Source organism: Phaenicophaeus curvirostris, chromosome 1 (assembly GCF_032191515.1).
Source record: "Phaenicophaeus curvirostris isolate KB17595 chromosome 1, BPBGC_Pcur_1.0, whole genome shotgun sequence".
In the NCBI taxonomy this organism is placed as follows: domain Eukaryota; kingdom Metazoa; phylum Chordata; class Aves; order Cuculiformes; family Cuculidae; genus Phaenicophaeus; species Phaenicophaeus curvirostris.
Genome location: NC_091392.1, coordinates 121311112 through 121333274, shown reverse-complemented (window position 1 = coordinate 121333274; position 22163 = coordinate 121311112). Strand labels below are relative to the sequence as shown.

The 22163-nt window shown below is 34.9% G+C and overlaps 1 protein-coding gene across 1 annotated transcript in view; it reads right to left on the bottom strand.

The window, feature by feature from the left end:
* The window catches only part of CFAP47 (cilia and flagella associated protein 47), a 312383-nt gene that overhangs the window by 189982 nt on the left and 100238 nt on the right, over positions 1–22163 (bottom strand). The window contains exons 37-42 of the mRNA XM_069873329.1: positions 21601–21713; positions 13566–13716; positions 12571–12659; positions 9890–9976; positions 3377–3453; positions 463–608 (exon numbers count right to left, since the gene is read on the bottom strand). Of these exons, the coding sequence (XP_069729430.1) occupies positions 463–608; positions 3377–3453; positions 9890–9976; positions 12571–12659; positions 13566–13716; positions 21601–21713 (663 nt within the window). The remainder of the gene's footprint in view (positions 1–462; positions 609–3376; positions 3454–9889; positions 9977–12570; positions 12660–13565; positions 13717–21600; positions 21714–22163) is intronic.

Below are 22163 nucleotides of genomic sequence, written 5' to 3'. Positions count from 1 at the left end.
ACTTGGATTGGCATAAAAATTACGAAAGATAGAGCAAGGAAAATAATAATTATTGCACTTTGACAGCATATCCTAGATACAGTGTTAAATACAGAGAGAAGAGCAAAGACTTTATCCTCTCCCTGTCTATACCTCCTCCAAAAGCATTATTTTCGTTCCTATACCTAGATAAATTACTTACATTCCATATGTTGTTTTGAAGCTGAGTTGCTTAGGAAGGCCATCAAAGTAATATTCCTTGAAGTATTACTTTTACTTGCAACGGTTTTACAGTGAAAAGTAACTTGCACTATTTTATATAATTCTAATTACTCTGACATAAAAGGGCAGAAAACTTTGGTTTAAATTTCTTAGCTGATACGTGTAATCTTACATAATTTCTTATGTGATAATCTTATCTGATTCTTCACTGACAAGTGTATCACATGAAAACCACTCACAGAGTATATTTTCTGTGCTTACCAGTTCATTAACCAGAATGACAGTGCAGTATCGTTTTTCCAGGTTAAAGGGAAGGAAATGAATATCTAAGCTTGCAGAGCTTCTCCCTTCCAAGAACAGTTCTTCCATTGGACAGAAGAACTCATTCAGGAGGCTGGATTGGTCAGCTGTTAAAATAAGTTTAAATGGTTGTTTAGATACAACAGCATGGGTTGTAAACTAATGTAGCCAACAGATTAGATGTAAGGATACTGTATATAGCCTCCTTTTGTAATCAGTATTTAAGGTATACTTGTAATCAGTAAAAAGTATAAAAGGTTATACTTCTGCAAATGTGTGGTATTGTTGCATGACTTATTATTTAAACATTTTTGCTAACTACTTGTGTTCTTATTCTGTGCACTGAAATACCACCAGGGAGAACAGACAGTTTTCATGACCAAAAACTCTTCAAGGCTGCACAGCCTGAAAGCAAATGGCTATTCCTGCCAGAAAGAAGAGTACAGTTTACTACTATTTAAATAACCAGTGGCAGTAACTATGTTACTTTATAGTCTGAAATCCTCCAGAATGGACAAAAATTAAATATCAGCAACCTTGTTTTCATAGGATCATAGAATCACCAGGCTGGAAAAGACACACCAGATCATCGAGTCCAACCATTCCTATCAAACACTAAACCATGCCCCTTAGCACCTTGTCCACCCATGCCTTAAACACCTCCAGGGAAGGTGACTCAACCACCTCCCTGGGCAGCTTGTTCAGTGCCCAGTAAACCTTTCCAGGAAAAATTTTTTCCTAATGTCCAGCTTGAACCTCCCCTGGTGGAGCTTGAGGCCATTCCCTCTTGTCCTGTCCCCTGTCACTTGGGAGAAGATGACAAAGTGCTGTCTTCATAAGACATTAAGAAACTTAAGAGTTGAATCTCGCAGTATCTGATTACTTTCTCATTGTGTGTTTTTCATATGCTAAGCATATTTTGATAATGCAGATTACTTTAGAAACAGACTTTCATTCAAGTTTGCTTTGCTAGCTTTCTGGAAAGTTCAGTAGACTTAACAGAAGTGAAAGCAAAGGCAATAGAAATGAGTGAAGAACACAGAAGAAACCTATGCCAAACACTAGCCGATTAAATACAGCTAGTTCACCCCTCAAAACCACCAAGAACCAAGCTGAAGAAAGGCAGAACCACCACCCATCTTTTCTCCCCATAGCAAAAAGTGTTTTCCAAACAATAAAAGATAAGATTAGGAGTTGTTCGGCCTGCAGAAGAGAAGGCTCCAAGGAGATCTTATTGCAACCTTTCAGTACCTGAAGGGAGCCTACAAAAAAGCTGGGGAGGAACTTTTTACAAAGGCATGTAGAGATAGGATGAGCAGGAATGGCTACAAATTGGAGAGGGGCAGGTTTAGACTAGACATAAGAAGGAATTTCTTCACTATGAGAGTGGTGAGGCCCTGGCACAGGTTGCCCAGGGAAGCTGTGGCTGCCCCACCCCTGGAGGTGTTCAAGGACAGGTTGGATGGGGCCTTGGGCAGCCTGATCTAGTGGGAGGTGCCCCTGCCCGTGGCAGGGAGGTTGGAATTGGGTGATCTTCAAGGTCACTTCCAACCTAAACTATTCTATGATTCTATGAATTTCCCAGTATTCATGCAACAGTTACATTTGACATGAACTTTATGTTTCTGAAGCCCGCATAAACAAATAATAATTTTTCAAAAGAAAAAAAGAAACACCCCAACAAAAAAAACCATCACCAACAGAACTGAAGTCTCAGTTTTATCTTTCTGTCTAAAGCAGCCCTATAAGCAACTAACTTTTGACTAAGCAACTCCAAAACTTGTCTCCTGTCAAACTGTGAAGCAGAGCGAGTTAGTCTTGTAAGAGCACCCCCTCCTCATTTTCTGGATTCTGCAAGATTATAGCAGTTGCCAAGGAAGTAATATTTAATAAATAATTTAGATCTTTTTTTTTTTTACAGTTTTCTTCCTTTTTATTATGGCTGCTCCAAAATAAAAAAAAAAAAACCAAACTATTCCTAATTTCTGTTGCTTTCCACCTAGGACTCTAGGCCCTTAATAGTACATGTTCTCTCAGGTGAGAGTGTAAAACATGTACAGAAGACTTCCTGAGGTTTAGTTTGTCATGTCACTGAAAGAATGAAGGGGAATTATTCTTGAAGCAGATATGCACTTCCACAAGAAATGAAAGCATAATTTTGTTTTCAAAGACGTGAAATGCTATTAAAAAAAAAGACTCCATAGTTCCAATCTGATTGAAGCTGTAAAAACCTTTGCAAGATATTCACAAAGTGGCACAATAGTTGTACACCATTTCATTACCTGAAGTACATACTTATTATTTTATGAACTGTGTACTAGTTGGTTGTTAATCACATCTCAAATGTGATTCAATCTGAGATAATCAATATATGTAAAAGGGTCAGATTATTCAGAATACAAATCTGCTTTCTGTATGACCTCTTAGAAACACAATATTTTCCAAGTGGACAAAATAAGGTCATTCTACAAAATTTGCTCAAGCAGACTTTCTACAGTCTTGGAAATGGCTGTAGCCTAGATCCTTATGTTTAAACAGAACTATCAACTGACATTTCATAGGAAAAAAGAGTAAGAAATACACAATCCCTGTCAACGAGTACTTTCAAAAATAGATTAGGTAAACTGCAAAGGCTCCACATCAGGCTCCTATGAAGCCAGCCTACAAGCCATTAAAAAAAAGAAAACAGAGAAACCTTAGAAATCATTTCACTAAATTAAATACATCAGAAGATAAACTCTCCTATAAATAACAGCAAGTGAGCAGACCCATAAATAGTAATTACTGAACATACTTTAGAGGTTAAAATCTTGTTTATGCACATAGCCTGATTTCTACTGTAGTGACACAAGAGGTATTGTACAGAGATACTTACAGCAATTTAAGTTGTTCTCTTCATTTGTATCTTCAGATATTGGACCATTTTTTAAATGTAATATTTTGTTTTCAGAACTAAAAGGAAAAAATAAAAATTAAAGCAATACTCTGCATATTGGAGAATCCTGTTACTAACTGCGTTGTTCCCTTTTAATGAATAAATGCTGGAAAGGCAAATGTTTTCAAGAAAAAAAAAAAACAAAACCCACAAAACCCAAACCAATACATTTTAGAATCATATACCTACCAGTAATGTTAAATACAACCTCTTCAACTTAAGTTAGTGCTTGTATTTAAAGCAGAGACAGATTTTTTCCTTTAATTGACCAATACAATATGTCTGCAATGCTTCTCTAAGCAAAATTTCACGTAAAAAAAACCCCACTATTATATTATGACAGTCAAAAGTACTGCTGCCCAATATCACTTCCGGAGAACTTAAGTTCCAGTTCTTTTCTTAATCATTTCAATATCCTATAGGGGTAGGCAAGGCATTGTTCCCCTGCTAATTGATGAAATGGCAAGGCCTTTCATTCCTCTGATGTTCTGGGTTGTCTTCCGTTCAGTTATCCCAATTTTACCCCCCAAAAATACTCCATAACAATACATCTAAATATCTGCAAATCAAATTTAGTTCAGATATATGGTGCTCATTGTATTCCTTTCTTTTTTGGGTTGTTTGTTTGTTTTTTTCTTTCTCCCTCTTTCATTTTCCTTCATAAGAATTATTATACAGGAAAAAAATGAAATTTACTTTTGTATGCATGGTTTAAAATATTTTGGCTCACAGAATAATACAAACTGGAACATAATTTTCCATGATTTTCCATACATAGGCTAATTTCACTTTTGGCTTTTTGATCAAATATTGGGAATTTATACCACACAATGAGGAATTAGGGTTGTAAAATTCTCATGTTACTATGTAGCTCATGATCTTGTTAGGAAGCATGAAATCCCATAGGAGAAGCGCTTAAAGGAATTTCCGCTAAAAATAACTCCCTTCTCATTTCAACTAATTTAGTTCACACACAAGGTTCATATCCACAAGGATAAGAGAGGAAAAGAAAGCCTAGGAACAGCAAAACTTGCTCTTCTGTACCTCTTTTGCATCAAGGCTACAGGAATAATATATATTCACTGATGTGGTAGTTAATCATTCACAAGGAAACTAATGTGATATAGGATTTGTCTGAGAAAGGAGTGAATGGTAGGAACCTTAATATAAACACCTTAACTCTGTTCATGACAATATAGATTTTTAAGTGTATTAGGAAAGAACAAATATGCTTGAAAAAAACAACTTGCAACAAAATCTTTGCTTAATCTCATCCCCCAAAGCAAATTGTGCTTCTTACCATCATATTTCCCTGATATTACTTCACAGTTTTTTCTAATCTTCTTCACAAATAATTTCTACTAGTGTTGACAGGAGTTAAGACTGTGCAGTTACATTTATGGAAGGAGAGTTTTGTTTACTTTACAGCAAGCAAAGAGCTCACAGATGCTGAAAACCATACTATCATGTATCTCAAAAAAATACTGCAAGTAGTTTTAGGTCTAGACTCAGGTTTAATATTATCCACACATAAAAGTCCTTCTCCTTTAGCAGTAAAATTTGATGAACCATCTTATAGCAAACAATTATTTCATGTGGTATTTGATAGCTTTTGTGTCTCTCTTAAAATAAATAGTTGAACTTGCTCTGCTAAGTAAAAAAACACAACCTTAAATAAATGGATGTGTAAAATTCTCAGAATATGTCACCCTGTGGATTTATTTTAACACCTACACTTAAAAGGCCATTTATCAGTAAGAAAAACAATCTCTGGAGTATGTGAGTACAACATATTATTTATTCTGTACATACAAATAAGTATCTCACATAAAAATACAAAAACATGAATTTTATATAAAATGTCTCCTCTTTCAATATTTCATCTTTGAATCAGAAGGCCAAGTCATGATTGCAAAAACAGACTAAAACAGAAGAGTCACTGTAAAAAAACCAAATTGCTCAAACCTGCATGTAACAAACGATAACATAATAAGCATATTACGTGGAAATATTAAAACACATTGAGAACACACAGAGTACAACATATTTCTTCACTGCGGTGAACAACTTATACATTGAATAAACCTTATTAGCAGAGCTGAATGACACAGAAACTCATTGCATTGATTTGACATAGTACTGAATATCTCTCTCTAAATTTATCCTCACTGTAATGAACAAAGCACCTGCAGATAACGGAAGGGAAAGGGAAATTAAACTGTTATGGAAGATGTGTACATTGTGTCTCATTCTTCTGTAACAAACAGAAATGGCATTGCATGCAATAATAAAAACAAAAGGAATATAGTGAATATCAGGAAGATACAAGAAGCATGGTTATATTCTCAGTCTAGCTCAATACATCCTCTTTCAATACACAGAAAAAAAAGGATATGGGTGAGGTAGAAGAGCTTAATGCTGCCATAAAATAAGTCTACAGAGAATTTCCTGTACCTGGGTCAGGGCAGCCCCCAGGTATCAATACAGATGGGGTGACGGATGTCTTGAGAGCAGCCCCGTAGGTCAGTTTCTAGTATTAATTAGAATTGTGATGACTTCTAATAGCACTGTACATCTCTAAACCATATTTGCCAAAACAACAGGTACTAATTCTGATTCTCATAACCTATATCATAAAGACACAACGGAGCCTTCTTGATCTTCATTTTTTCTTTATCCTATCATTAAGTAAACAGAGGCATTCTGATTAATGTAACTCTTTTCTTCACACATGAAACTGCTTAGAACAAAAAGTGTAAGAACAAAACTCATAAAATGAAAAATATTTGGAATATTTGATTTTGTTTCTGGTTAAAAAATAAATATACCAAAAAAGTAGCATTAAGAAGCTATACACAATGTTCTGCAATGTTTGACTTGAAATTCATTAATTGATGGTTCCTTTTTTGTTTTAGGATGAGTTTTGCTTGATGTAAAAATATTTATCCACTTTCTCAGTTTTTTCTGCAGATTAATCTGTGCAATCATGAGACATCCTTATGATCCTTAATTCATATTCTCAAATGCTTAGTCAGTCTTGGAATAGGACTATTAGTGAATAATTGGTACCACTTTAAGACTTCCTAATTTTACAGAAGGTAATCTATGAAGGAGAAGTTAGCTATTAAAAGTAACCTTGGACTTTTACTTTCATTCAGTACTATTTTTTTTTATATCAGTCAAAATACCAATATGTTTAAAAATTTCTTATGGGTAGTTTTATATGACAATTCCTGGGCCATTTGGCGTGCATCTCTTCACTTGGTTGTCCTCCCACAGGCAGTTTACCATGCTGGCATACAGATGTAGACCAAGGGTAATAACTGAAGTGTCAAGGGCTTGGAAAAGTATAGAAAAGTGCATGATTTGAAAAAATCCAGGCACATGGATCGCAGTTTATTTAAAAGAAAAACTATGCCAAGTGAATAAAAGGAAAAACACTATCCTTCTCACCAGACATCATCATTCAGCTCCCATGGACAAAGATGTCTTGCCTGCAACTACTGAATGACACCCTGTCTCAGGCATGGGCTGTTAGATATTTTCAGCTTAGACACAATCTCTCTGGTCTGTCTTCAGAAACAGATAACTTTCCAGCTGCACTATCATGAGCCCATGCCACAGTGACTAAAGGGTTGGTCTCTTTGGTATGAAGGACACCATTCTGGTTGCCTGTGATACTGCTAGAGGAGAAATGTGGTAGGTAAGAGGGCCACCTGCCAAGTAAAGTTTGTTACAATTAGATTTAAAGTGATATATCTGGCACATCTAAGGTGTATGAGGGCACAGAAGGAACTATGAGATTGAGGAGACCCACTTAGATCTGTTTGGATGACTAAGTTATTAGGATCGAAGCATGCAAATGACATCAATCTTGTAGACACAATTACTTAGAGTATAAGCACTGATTTTGCAGTAGTTTTATGCCTATGAAGCACTTACAGCAATGAGTGTCCATTTTATAGAAGGCATTTCCTGGACTTATCAAAAGAATAAAAATGATTGCAGGTACAATCTTCTTACTGATCAGTTATGAATTGCACACATACTAATTTTTAAACACAATTTCAGAAGTTTGCCATATTCATTCAAGAAAAACTCAACTTAAAAAGCCACCTAAGTGGCTTTTATTATCACAGATAACAGAAACATATAAAACTAGAGCAAACCAATACTGTAGTTTCTAAAGTCCTAAGACGCCCTCAAACCATCTTCAGTAAGAGCAAGGCCTGGATGACTCAATGATTCTATGCATGACTAAAACTATACTTTTTAGACCGATTTATTTCCTAGGGATAAGATAATATTCAGGATGATGAAAAATCCTTTTCTAATTCAACAGCTTGTGATGACTCTAAGTACAATATACTAATAAAATCTGTAGACATTGATGGTGTTACTGGAATGGCTCTATTATTTTTCGTTTCTTTGTAAGAGGCCTTGGACAGAAAATTCATGGTTTGTCCTAAAAGAATTTTTAATAAGCGTTTTTTTCCAGCTTATTTCTTCTTTTTCTTAATTTGAAGACAGTGTCTTTTATTTTGGCATATGCTAATGGCATTTGAGTTCTAAAAGCTTTCCATCTTTTCCTTCAGAACTATAATAGAAGATATGAACATAGACTCTTATTTGTAACATTCTGAATTACATTCAGAAAAGACCAAATTTTTTTTCATCAAAATATATGAACAGAGGTAACGTCCAATCATAGCTGTCCAACATCAGTTTAGTAGGCTGAAAGTCTGAAGATATTACCAGAGTAACTGGCAGTTATGACCAGACTCTCTTTTTCCAGCATGCATTACATAAAAATGATGTGGCTATTTCCTCTTGGATACAGGCATTGCTAAACACATCTTCAGGTTTCAAACAATAACCACTGTGCTGAGGGTGGCTGCACATTTCAAAACTAACTATCATTAATCACTGAAGGTTCATGTGTAGTAGCACATCCAAGAAGCGTAGCTTAGCTGTAAGTGCACAAAGCACACTGGACGTTGACAACCAGCACAGTTGACACAACACAAATGAGGAACAGAATGGCATTGAATGCATCCATCTAAAATGTCTATGCAATAGCATCCAGGCAGGTATAGTATTCTTTCTTGACAGCATTTCTCATTTGGAGTACTTTTCACATGACTTGTGAGAGGGCTGGTGATGGTGTATTTTCAAAGCTAGATCCTGCCTCTACAAGAAGAATTCTGACTGGTTACACATTAGATATCTTTCTTGTAAGCTGAGTTCTTACTTCTATTCAGGACTTTTTTTTAAGCTACTATACTATTCCAACTGATGATTATAACTACTATTCTATGAATAAATAATCATAAGACATGAAGTGACAGAAGACTAGAGAAATAGATCTCTATAAAATAAATTGGCCAATACGTGAATACAAAATCTATCATCAAAAAGAATTAACATTTGGAGTTTATGACTGAAAAATAGAGTTATTAAACTGTTAATTATTAAAAAAAAACAGAACAAATCCTAATATCTGGTAAGCTCCAATCATTGTTTTAGATATTTGTAGTAGCCCTTTCTCTGTGCTGGGCCACTTACAGAGAGTGCCACAAATTTTAGTCCTCAAGCCTTTTTGATTCTGTTTTTCTTTTATTCTATTTATCAGTGAGTCTAATTTACCTTTTGCATCTTCAAAGCCTGCAAAGATTTCTGCCTGTTCATCTAAGCTTATTGGCATTAATCTCACTAACAATTAAAGACAGTGAAGGAAGATATATCTCCTTTTGAACTATAAGTCTTAAGCATCAATTTTTCTTTATACCTCCTTTCTCAGCTGACATTCCAGTCACTCTCTGTTTTTTATTCTTTGCCATTATCTTTACCACACTACTGTGAACACCACTCCTCCTTCCAGATTACCTCTGTTATAAAATCTGTCCATGCTCAGCTAAGTAATAATCATATCACATTATATCATTATAGGTGCACTGATAACCTCTTATTTTGTTTGTGTATTTCCAGGAGTCTACTGAAACTGTAACATTTGCACTTCAAGACAATTAGAATTTTATAGACCACCTATGTAGAAATAAGAACTTGACTTGTTGTGCCTTCAAATAACTCTATCTTCTTCCTTCCAAGAATCAGAACTAATTTTGTTGCAATGAAGTGGGACTAGTTTTCAGCATTTCAGACACCTAGGCAGCCGTAGTAGCACCTATCCCAGTATCAATAGTTCACCTCTCAATCCTATTTCTATTGCTGTTACCAAATGCCACATTACATGATTTTTTTTGCCATATTTACTTCCACTGATTAAGTTAACAGTAAAGTGCTTTTAAAACACTACAGAATTCTACAATCTTTCCGTATCCCAAACTATAATTCTTTAAAATGGATGTGTACACAACTATATACAAAGATTAAACACTAATAGAATTGTATAATTCACTATATTATAGTTAGCAATTACCACTTAGAACTTACCTAAAAGTTTGCTCTTGCTTTTCTTCCTTGGCTTGATACACTTTTTCTGGCTGCACTGAATAACTTGTGGATTCCAGTAAAATGACCCTGGATTATGGCAAGTAAATATAATCACTGCATTTTCAACTTAAAGTATTAAAACAAAACTCAGTTTATTCTAGTTTTTAAATGAAGGTTTCCTATAGAAACTTATAAGTTTATAAGTTCATGGAGAAACCTGTAAACTTATATATAAGTTTATGGAGAAACTTATAAGTCTCCCCAATTTTCAATTGGAGATACTTTAAAAGTACTGTAAAAGATTTTTAATATATTTATTAAAATACTTATTTGTAATTTATTAATTCTTATGTAATAACTTTAAAAATTTTGCACAATTTAGGCCATGTAATTTTTAAAGCACATGTATGCATGCACAATCCTGAGACACTTACTCAAGGGTTATTGGGTAAACGACTACCTTATCAATACAACAGGTTGATTTGCAACCATACGGTCCACAGTCATCTCAAAACATGTCATGACAATCTTCTTTTCAAAATTTTTTTTAAAAATGGAAAAAAATAATGCCCATTTCAATATTAAGGCAAATTATATGCATATTTTAAGTGGAAATACTCTTCTAATGTATAATTTATACTCTGATCTATAGTAAATTAAGTGATTGGAAATTTTTTTAATTTACATTTGAAAAAAAATCTCAGTTAATTTTATTTTGCTTATTTTATTTGCTTTTATTTATTTAATTTAATTTTTATTTTATTATTGATACCACTAAAATAGAGTGCATTGTGATTTTTATGACAAACCACAAGCAACTGCTTCACTTCAGTTGTTCCTAGAAGATTCTGATCTTTCCTTTTATGTACACTACATTGTGCACACATCATTTTCACACTAGGTATCAGACAATCCATTGATCTATTGCTAGTTATTAGTTCAGAATTAATTTTTCATATCACTATAAAAGTTCTGTTACGTGGTACCAGCACACAATTAATTCATTTTAAACTACACTTCTACATTTTCTCTGCACTCTCAGACAACAGTAAAAACAGAAGGAAGATTACATAGCACAGAGCAAAAATGCAGAAGCCGATGTCAATAAGCTTAGCACTAGCTGTGGATCTGAATTCAAATTTTTCAATAGATTTATGATAATATACACATCACTAGTTCATTCCCGGCGAAAGCATTGAATCTGCCTTTTGAAAAATAATAATGATGATTACTTATTATAGTACATTATATTATAGAAATAGTTTTCTCTTTTTGAAAGAGAGATAGCTGCAGTACTTCACAAAGAAACAGAATGGATAATTTTAACTTTATTCAACTAATTTTTTGTAATGAAGCACAAACATTCAGTAATCTTGAAAATATAGATCTATCCGCCGGTATTAAAGGCTAGAAACGATAAATATCAGAAAAGATTATTTAGTTAATAGAATGGGTAACATCTAACAAACAGCGAAATGCTAGGCAAGCATTAGCTTAACGTGAAATACCTGACATTTGCTATATATTTGACATGAGTTCAGAGAGGCAGTCATATTTTTAATTTGTAGTTTTTAAAATCATACCACATTATACTCTCAGTTTTAAGATTTCCAGCCACAAGTGCATTTCCTAGTATAACTTGCAACTAAGCAATGCATCCCCTGATGGAACACTAGATGGTACATAACACTGGAAACATGATACAAAGAATCTTTCATTCTAGATTACTGGTTCAAATGCTGCACAAACTGACAATTACTTCACAAAAATAAACTCCTTCATTGCCTTTATCTATCCTTTCCAAAATTTAATGCACATATTAGAATTGATTACAGGCAGCATCACTGACCACCTCAAGGAGTATAAAAAAGACAGAAGCTAAATAAACTCGTACAATTCCTCCATATGTGGCTTACGCCAGAGCACACTGCTGGAGCAGTTAAAACAATTCTGTTTAAGTTTGTCCATACTAAATGCATTCTGTGGATGAAAGAGAAACTTAATTTACCAGCCTACACAAAATGTATACTGAACAGATCAGTAGTACAAGCTAAAAATATTAGAATGTAAAATGTGTAAATAAATTAATGACATGAACTAATGCTTAGTTCTATAGACTAAAGACAAAATATGGAATCAGATCACATAAACAGATTTTAAAGGGACACAGCTCTCTACTTCTTTTGTATTAAGGAAAGCAACATTTATAACTCTGCAGATGTTACATCTATGATGAATACAAATGAAAAATTAGATTAACTGATAGTGATGTGAGCCCCAAGGCAAAAGCATAGGTTTTCTTTTTTGCTTGCTTAATAATTTAAACAGCAAGATAAAACAGATTTAGAAAAAAATAACTGACTATTAATTAGCATAGTTTGTTTCCCTTTGGAATTCTGCTGGCCCTCAGCCAAATACAAAAATACAAGCAAGATTCATGAACTCCGTTTGATTAAAGCTCTAGCTTTACTGCTTTCACTGAGATGTATTTCAATTAAGGCTTATCTATCTTCTTTACTCTTTATGATAGCTTCCAATACACAGTGCTTGTAACAATTTTGGTAATGTAAATCCTTATAATTTAACCTCAAGATTTTACATGTTTAAGAAGAAGACAATTATGGAAAAGAGTTGACAAAATAACATGATCATTAAAGATTCGTCTTTACAGCATTGTCTACCTGAACATGCCATCAGTTCTGAAGGGATTAGTAACATTTAGGATAACTTTCTTCAGTTCATAACATGGGGATTTGCATTTTAATATATGCTGAAAGAGAACAAAGATTTATATCAATATAAAACTGTTGCAAAATTACATTCATGTAAAATACATAGACAGGAATATATCACAAAAAAGAACAGAACCATGTGTTTGACCACCAGTGACTACAAAATTAATGTAAGATAACTGCTAGGTGTTGTTGCCATCAAAGAAGAGTTAAAGACTATTTCTTTACAAACATGCATTAAACTTCATCACATTTTAAATGTTCTTTCAAATGACAGCATTAGGAGAAGAGTTGAGCTCTCATCTTTTTTCCTTCTTATCTTTACATGTCCTTTATTTTTTTCTCTTGCCTCAACCTTCCTTTCTGACAGCAGTGTCTATTGCTATGGTATAAAGGGTGTCGTGAAAAAAAAGAGAATCACATAAACACCATCAAAGTTCAGAAGAGGATCTATCTAGATCTGCTCAATGGATGTTTGATAACAAATGCTGGAACACATGCCTATCTCTGCTCTGTTTCTGGGATACATTTTAAATCTACAGACTGGCTAAAGTTAAAAAGCACAAATAAGCCTAGTAACACCTAACAAAAGTTTGCTGTCCATCTGCTTCTGACAACTGACATCACTAGGCTGAAGCATATCACCACCTCCCCAGTGAAATTTCCAAAAGTATTCATATGCTGAAAGGGCTTCAGATTTATTTTCAGATCAATCAATGCAAAATTTTAAATTTTTTACCATCTGAGTGTGATTTATATGCATAGAAAACTTAGATATTTATCTAGGCTTTTCTCTGCATGTACAGGAAGCCTGAACATTGATAGGTCAAAGGCTAATGCTGATGGTGACTCACACTTTTATTCTTCAATTCACTTTTGTTTGATACAATGTACAGATGAACAATATTTTTGTGACAATATTAATCATACATTCATAAACTTACAGCAGGCTTAATATGCTTGACTTCAGATTTCAGAGAAAAAGCTAGTGTGGCACCATCTATTCCACCCACTTTCTTTGCAATCAGTAGCAACACTGCTTCAGCAGGGCGCAAAAAACGACTAGTGAATTCCACATTTATGCTTGTTTGTCTCCTAGGCAAAATAATAATAATAGTTTAAATAGTTAGGCACAAAATTATGACTCAAATTACTCAAACATCATTTCAGGAGGACATATTAGAGTCTTTGCAAGGTAAGGCAGCTAGAAAAGAAAACAAAGTCATTAATTTATTCTAAAATACTTTGTTGCAGTTCAACATTTTGCCTACAAGCACCTTAAAGCATTTTAATAAAAGAACTATGTAGATAGAAAAAAGAATATTGGAGTCCTTATTACATTTTATGACTTCAGCATGTAGCTTAATTTTTTTTCTCCCCTGCCCACCCCCACACTAGCATATGTTCTCTTTCCTTAGAGTACTGCCCTAAGTTAACAACTGAATTACTTTGTGTTCCCTTATTTGAATAGGTTTTTGTGAGTGAAACTGCCAGACATCCTGTTACGCACATCGTGAGGCAGATCTAGATGCTCTTAACCAAATCCTTATTGAAGATTGAGAAAGAAACCAGTAAAAAATCCCTTCAGAGTAATTAGTAAAGCTGAGTAATTAAAAAGTAGAAAAAACAAAGTACTCTTGTACAAGCAAGAGCTCAAGTCTCTCATTGGAAAACAGAGAAGGGGCGACCACATGAAATGTAAGTTGATACTAGGTAAGATGTAAGTTTAGACTTGATTCGCATTAGTCCTGCAACTAACCAAGATCAATGAGAAAAGTTTAATGGCTGAAGCTCACACTTGGAAGCTACAAAAATCAATCTCTAATTTTGAGATTAATGTCTTAAAGATGGCACGAAGGTCAGAAAAATCATAATGTTCTAGTTTTTTACAGAAAATGTCATCGGACACTGGAACAGGCTGCCCAGGGAGGTGGTTGAATCACCTTCCCTGGAGATGTTTAAAGGATGGGTGGATAAGGTGCTGAGGAGCATGGCTTAGTGATTGATAGGAACGGTTGGACTCGATGATCTTGTGAGTCTCTTCCAACCTAGTGATTCTGTGACTATGTGAGTAGGACTGTTCCAAAGGCAAGAGAACAGGAGAATCTAGAAGCATTCTGCCTTTCTACACATATGACCAGTGCAGGGAGAGCTTTCTCTAAACAGAAAATGACTTATATATTTTAAATTGCAAGTGGAAGATCTCAAAATACATACCAAACCCCCCAACAAATTGTATGAAAAAGATTGCAGAAGGAAAACAATGTATAGACAAATTTTGACTCAGGCTGGTATTACTTGACTACTACTTCAAAGGAACTCCTAAAATATAGGAAAAAGTTATATTTACAAACTGCAGATTTGTTAGCTGTCTTGCTGGAAGAGAGAAAATACTGAAGTCAAAAAGCTTCTTCCCAACCATAATCAGTCTTCTCCATTAAACAATTAATACAAACTGTGCAGCCTGAGAGAAAAGAACTAAAATAGAGGGCAGAGGGAAATTAAGGGTGGTTTATTTGTCTTCTGCCAACTCGGAATTCTAAAGCCGAGCCAATCCACTAGCAGTAATATGTGAAATATGTCTATTATGTATTGAATGTATATATATTTATCCAATTAAGTGGTGAAGTAGAGGTCTTCTAATAGCAACCAGCATACCATGTCTTCAATGGAATCATGTTAATTTATATTTTGTTCACAACCTTCATAATAACAGCTACTTTTTCAAGTGAACTCAATGCACCCATCTCTTCATTTAAGTTGAGCGATCTCAATGACAGCAGAAGTTCTATAAAATAATTTCTTAGAGGTCATTTACCTCATCATGGATCTTATCCCCTCTTTAGTGGGAAAAGATATATAATTATAAATAAATACATATGTATGCATGTTTGCATGTGTTTACATAACTCTTAAAACTGCTTTGGGATCTGAGAACTGGATGGTGATAAAGAGAACACAAATATCTTAAAAAATGTGGGGAACATCAGAAGAATAACAGACTTTTAAGCCACAAATCTACACCATGCAATGTAGTAGAAACAATTATAAAGAGCAAAATAATAGGCTAAGTATAAACGATATCTACTATAAAAAAAGTTCTACATAAACGAGATCTACCTGGCAGAAGTCAATATCTGTAAAAAGCAGTCCCATCTCATAAACCTGTGGGAGTTCATTAAAGAAGTTCAAAAAGAACATGATCAAAGGTGGTTTAATTCTTTTATTTCCAGCAAAGTTTCCTTCTGTAGACTCAGAAGGAAACTAGCAGACAGGAAAAAAGCAAAGAAGCAAAGAACTTCTTACTATGAAGGAAGGCCATTAATAGAGTCCTCAAGGATCTGTGAGAACTGGAAAGTAAGAAAGTAAGAAAGTTCAGTGGTGTTCTAAGTTGCTCCAGGCTGTTAGGACAAAGACGGTCAGTGCAAAGATTGAAGGGCCTTGTGCAACAACAAAATGATAAGGAGACTCAGTGTACATAGACATAAAGAGATGAATGCAGGGGAAGTAGTTCTTTGTTTACATAAAATTATGGCCTCCAAACCATTATAATTCACCATTAAGAACTTGCATTTTTGACAGCTGATTTCATGAAAACATCAACACAGTGCTGGGGAACATCCAACGAAGCAAATGAAGTGTTAGTAATAATTAGAAAAGAAATGGACAAAAATGTAGATGGACACTGGATCCCATCCAAAGGGCTCACACCTTAATTACTGTTTGCAGCTCTTAACCTCAAAAAGGATACAGCAGAACTCAAAAAAAATCTCACCAAACTGCAGAAAGGCTAATTTTAAATAATAGAATTAACCCAACATGATCTCTAGCCTTAACATCCAGGATAAATGAGTATGATATTACCTGGAGTTCTTCCTAAAAACAAAAGTCTCAGGATGTCAGTTCTAAGAATCAATGATGAAATACTGCAAGTTCTGAAAATCTAGCTCTTAGAGCTTTCATATTTCTGCTGCAGAGCCCCCAGACATTACTGGTTTTGACAGTGAAGAGTTGTCAAGCCCCTATAGTCAGAGATTCCTAAGTTGTCCTGCCATTCAACACATCCCAGAAAACACATCCTGAGACTTAACACTCCCAGACAACTATATTGCCTGTGAAATGTACTTCCAAAGCCACTTTTAAGGATCAAGTTTTAAGGAGTCTACTTTGCTCTTGTCACAAATAGGAATGACAGAGAAATGGAGCGTATGGAACATTCTGCCTGATCTTTGCCATCTGGCTCATGTAAAAGCAGAGAAAACTGATTTGAATTGTGAACTGTTGCTTTCTGTGGAAAAGCCAGCATTAGGGAAAACATGAAGTTGCGTAGTTTTTTCCTCTAGATATCTGTCATGCAGTCAATGTAAAGTGAGGGAAAATTCAGTTCATGCAATTGTTCTATAATCTTGTTCATTCTATTTTATTATAACTACCTCTTTCCACACCTATTGCAGTTGATATACCAGTGAGGTCAAAGATTCTTAATTTCTTCATCAACCCAACATGTACTATCTTTTTAAAAAGCAATCAAATTCTCTCTCTTTTATTTGTTATACTTTGGTGTAAGAGAAGAAAGACAAAACATTGTTTGGAGGGACCAAATTTGCAGAGTTTAGGGCTGACATAAATCAATAGATAACACAGTCTATAGCAGATACATATTGCAGGTCATTATGTGCAACTCAATCATCCTTCAAATTCTTCTTAGGACTACCATTTGGCAAAAGCATTTTTTCTGAGAAAGCACCCCATATTATCCGCGCAGAACGTTGGATTAAATAACTTTCTGAGGTTACTTCCTATACTATTTTCAATGCTCTGTGATTTGCAAAACCCTACAGTTAAAGAATTTGTCATTCAGATAGAGTTTCTTCAATAGCTAATCAGCTGCACTACTTTCAGGTTGAATTTGCACAACTCCAGCTTCAAGCTGTTGTTTTTATAAAGTTTTGTTCTATATAGTTTGCAGTTAAATAGGTCTATTCTCCAGGAATATATTTTTAAATATCGATTGAGACATCTTCATCAACTGTCTTGTTAAAATACTCAGTCTGAGTAACTTTATAGACATATCCACACAACGTAAGAGAGCTTAGGGACCTTTATGCAATTACTGTTGTGAACTGCAAATCTACACGGCACAGGGCAGAGCCCTGGAGATTGCAAATCTCAGATCAAAGATTAATTACATTATATGCAAGATCTGATCAGCTATACTGAGAATGTTCTGATGCATCCCAAAAGCCAGAGTAGAATGACAGTATGGTCTTTGGAAGATTTCCCTGACATTCAGTTGCTTAGAATGAAGACGAGTTTTATCTCAGCCAGCTAATATAAAATATTAATTCCTCAACATTTATTGGGTGTAGCTGACAAGGTTTTGGTAACAGGAGGTTGTAGCAGCAGCCTCGTGAGAAGGACACAGAGTTCCAGCTGGCTTCACCGCAGGACACAGCTAAGCCAATCAGCCAAGCTGGTGGCACTTCTGTGAAAGGGCAAAAACATCAGAAAGGCATAGGAATGTGGAAAAAGATAAGAAACAGCAGTGGGAACATCCAGCTCAGAGAAGGAGAGGGAGAGGACATGCTCCAGCTGCCACAGCAGATATTTCCCTGTAGCATTAGAGAGGACTACACCTGAGCAGATATCCACACTGTAGTGCATGAAGGGCCTCAAGCCAAAACAGCTGGATATTTTCTGAAGGAATTATGATCTGCAAACAGCCCATGCTGGAACAATTCTTTCCTGAAATACTGCAGCTCATGGAAGGACTCACCAAAGAGGGTAAAGTACAAGGAAGGAGAAGCAGAGAGGAACTATTATGAAGTGACTGCAGCTACTTGCTCCCCATTACCCTCAGTGCCATTCAAGGTGACAGGGGGAGAAAGTAGAGGACTCAAGAATGATGGAGTGGAGTTGAGTTTGGGAGAAGAGGGTGAGGAAGAGTTGAGGAGATGCTTTAATTTGTAACTTTTTTTCTCACTGCAAAAATCTATTTTAACTGAAAGTTAATTAAAACAATTTCCCCTAAGTCAAGCTTGTTTTGCCTGTGATGGCCACTGGTAAGCAGCCTCCTCATCTACATCAATTCAAAAAACTTTTTAGCCACTTATTCTCTCCTGTCCTGTCCAGGAGAAGAAGTAAGAGAGCATCTGGGTGGGTGTCTGGCAGCCAGCCGAGTTTAACCCACCACAGCTATTTACGGGTTTCTCCAGCTAGTAGCAGAACACAGTATATATTGTCATGCTGCTTTGAAAATACAGAGATGTATAGTACGTACTTCTGTCACTTCATAGTTAGTAGTTTAAAATCACTGCCATCTCCATCTAATCCTGCATCACTGCCCCCTAATATAATTAAGTAACTCCTCTTCATTACTTTTGCCTTTCTGCTCAGCTTTTCCCCTGATCTGTTTAGCTTACCAGTTTCCTGCAGTTCATCTCTCCTGGAAAGTAAACACAGTTCTACGGAATACTCTATGCCAAATGTGCTCACCCAGGAGGTCCAACAGGATTAGTTAGTCACACGTATTCCTCATTAGTGATTATAATAACCCACAGTGATCTTAAATCCAATTATAGTTACCTCTCAATATAAGAATATATATATTTGGCAGATAATTAGAGACAAGACTGTAAGCATAACACATCTTATAAAAAAGTCTTCCAGCTCTCCAATCAGAAGACACAAGTTTCAGTTTTTCAGCCTTTCTGTCAAGGTTATGTTTGATTTTCTCATCTGCAATTGCCTTGAACCCTCATAGCAAATTTCTCTGACCTGTCAATACTTTCTTAGACCTGTTATCCCATAACTTTGGCAAAGCAAGCTTTACAGCTTGACTGCAGCCAGCCTTCACAAGGCAATGGCTACAAGTTTAACTCCTTCTTATTTATTAGTGTATCAAAAGTACCTGTGTTTCAGTAGAAAAAAAGTTGGCTAGTATAAAGCTAGCTTGGAGTAAAAGAAACTATGGTGAAGGCATATCCATATGTATATATAAAATTCCTAAATTCATAAGGAACAGTTTCAATTCAGGGGAACAAGGATGCGGAGATATCTAACCTGAAACTGTCTGAACCCTTACAGATACCTAAAAAGACTTTTCAAGTGTAACTCCTACTTTTAAACTAGAATTCCTGTTCTCCGTCTTTTATTCCTAAACAGTTTACAGTCAGTGATGCTAACATTCCCATAAAATAAAAAGCCTCCAATAAGCAATAAGTTTTACTAAGACAGTGACACCAAATTTCTTACTGAATTCACTGAAAATTCTCCCTCACTTTTATTTAGATCTTAAATACATTTCTTTTTTTCCTAGAAGTCTGTAAGAAGCTTCCCTCATTTCTGAGTTTTTCTGAAGTTTTTCTGCTTTCCTATAAATCCTCTACGATTTTTCTTGACGTCATAAAACTGAACATCAATCACCACTAACAGCAACAAGCCTACACATAATCAATCAAACAAATGTGCTGGTTTATTATCCAGGTTACTATCAGTTCCAAACCCACCTATGATACTATTATAAAATATAAAGTACCTACAAGACTCCCAACAATGTTTGGAGTTCTCAAACACTCTGATCAGAATATAAAGTAAGCTATCAATTAGAAAGAGCCTATTTTTGTTTGGTAACTAAGATTACATTATGACAAATTTTGCAGAGGTCACTCTGTGACTGGCATTTGCACAAGGCTTTATTTCTATGTGTTTTTTCAATTTTTTTTTCCTATATATAAAGCCAAGCAGCTCAATGACAAGGTTGTACACATTTACTTGTGTCTTGTGTTTTGTTTGTCAAAGGTGGAGTGAAAAACAGCCATGATATTGACCTTTCAGAGAAATACGTGATATTTTCATGGATTACATTTTTATGTTAATTCTTATTTGAAGTAATTGCAAAGAAAATGCAATGGAATCAGACTCACAGGTGGCTGAAGACATAGCACTGTTTGTTGTCTGGTTTGCATATATTTAAAGTAAGCATGTCATTTAATACTGAAAAATTGATCATCCTTAAAGAACACTGCATTTATGCTCAGTATTCTTGAATTTGACAATATATATTTGAAGTTTTTCTTCTTCCTAGATTATTATCATACAAATGCTGACCTTTGTTTTCCTTCTTACAATCTCTAATCCATTTTGTCTGCAAAGGAACATCTTAAGTAGATTTTCAGTCTAAACTTAAAAACTCTTAACTGACAGCCAGAGTCACTGCTTTATCCCTCTCGTCTTCACTAAACAAGGATTAGTGAAATTCCTATATCTAGTCATGAAGCCACATAGCACAGAAAGTGCAAAACTTATTTAGTGAGCAAAAAGAAAAAGATGGTGATATACCATGAGTATCCCTCCAAAATCCCTAAATGTCCTTCAGAAATAAGATAAATAAGTAACTACCTTGCAGCTGCAAAAGTTTCCATCTTGGTGGGGAGAAAGGATGGGGTCTAACACTACTATCAAACCTGTGACATGGTCTCTTAAATTCCCAGTCACACTTCAATTAAAAATAAGGAAAAAAAAACCCCACAAAGTGAAATCTTAGAAAAGATATTTTTTTTTTTTACCTGATGAGGCTTCAACAATGCATCGATGTAAAAAATGTGAATCAAGTTCAGGGGGGATATTTCAACTTTAGTTGGGCAAAAAAATAACATATGAGAAGAGCAGATCCAAACTGCAAATTCGAGCATTCAATACGCTTGGACAAAAATATATTGGACACAGATGGCTCCTCTAATGATCCGAAAGCTTGCATTCCTTTCTTAAAGATCTACTTAGCTAAACTGCAATTGTCCTACTGATAAATTAATCTGGATTTGTTGTAGCATAAGGAGAAAAAGCCTGATCTTTAATCTGACTAATTTTGCTCTGTTTGGAGTTGAGCACATGTCTAGTGTTTCACCAATATTAAATTAGTAGTTTTATATTTCCATCTTACTAGACTTAATAATGCTAAAAAAAAAAGTTATTACTTACCTCGGAGGAATAGTGACAGTGTTTCCTTTAGGCACTGAGAAATCATCAGCATCTCTTCCTACAAGAATAGCGTTGTACGTCAAAGTTTTACCGCTTGGGTTTTTCAAAAGTACCTATCACAACAACAACAAAATCAGCCTATTTTTATTATTCTCTTTCTACAGTATAGAAGGTGTGTTCTGTGTCGAAGTTCCAAAATACAAATTAAGCTTATCACAAAATAAGTACTTCAAATAACTAGGTAGATAATTTTTCTTCCTAAAAAGTATAGACTTCCCACAGACTATCCAAACACAATTTTTCTGAGTACTCTTTGTGGCGTGTATACTGCACTCCTATGCCTGTTAATCTCTCATTCCTCTCTATCTTTCATTTCAGATTTGCAGATTTTTTTTCTGTGCTTAGAAGCACAGGATAAAAACAGCAGCAGAAGTGAAGTTCCCAAGCCTGAAGAGAAAATATAAAAAAAGAAGATGCAATCTTCCATCTTCCATATTTATTAGCTAACTGACATATAACCCATTCATTCTTTGTTGTAATACATACTTAATATAAAAACACAT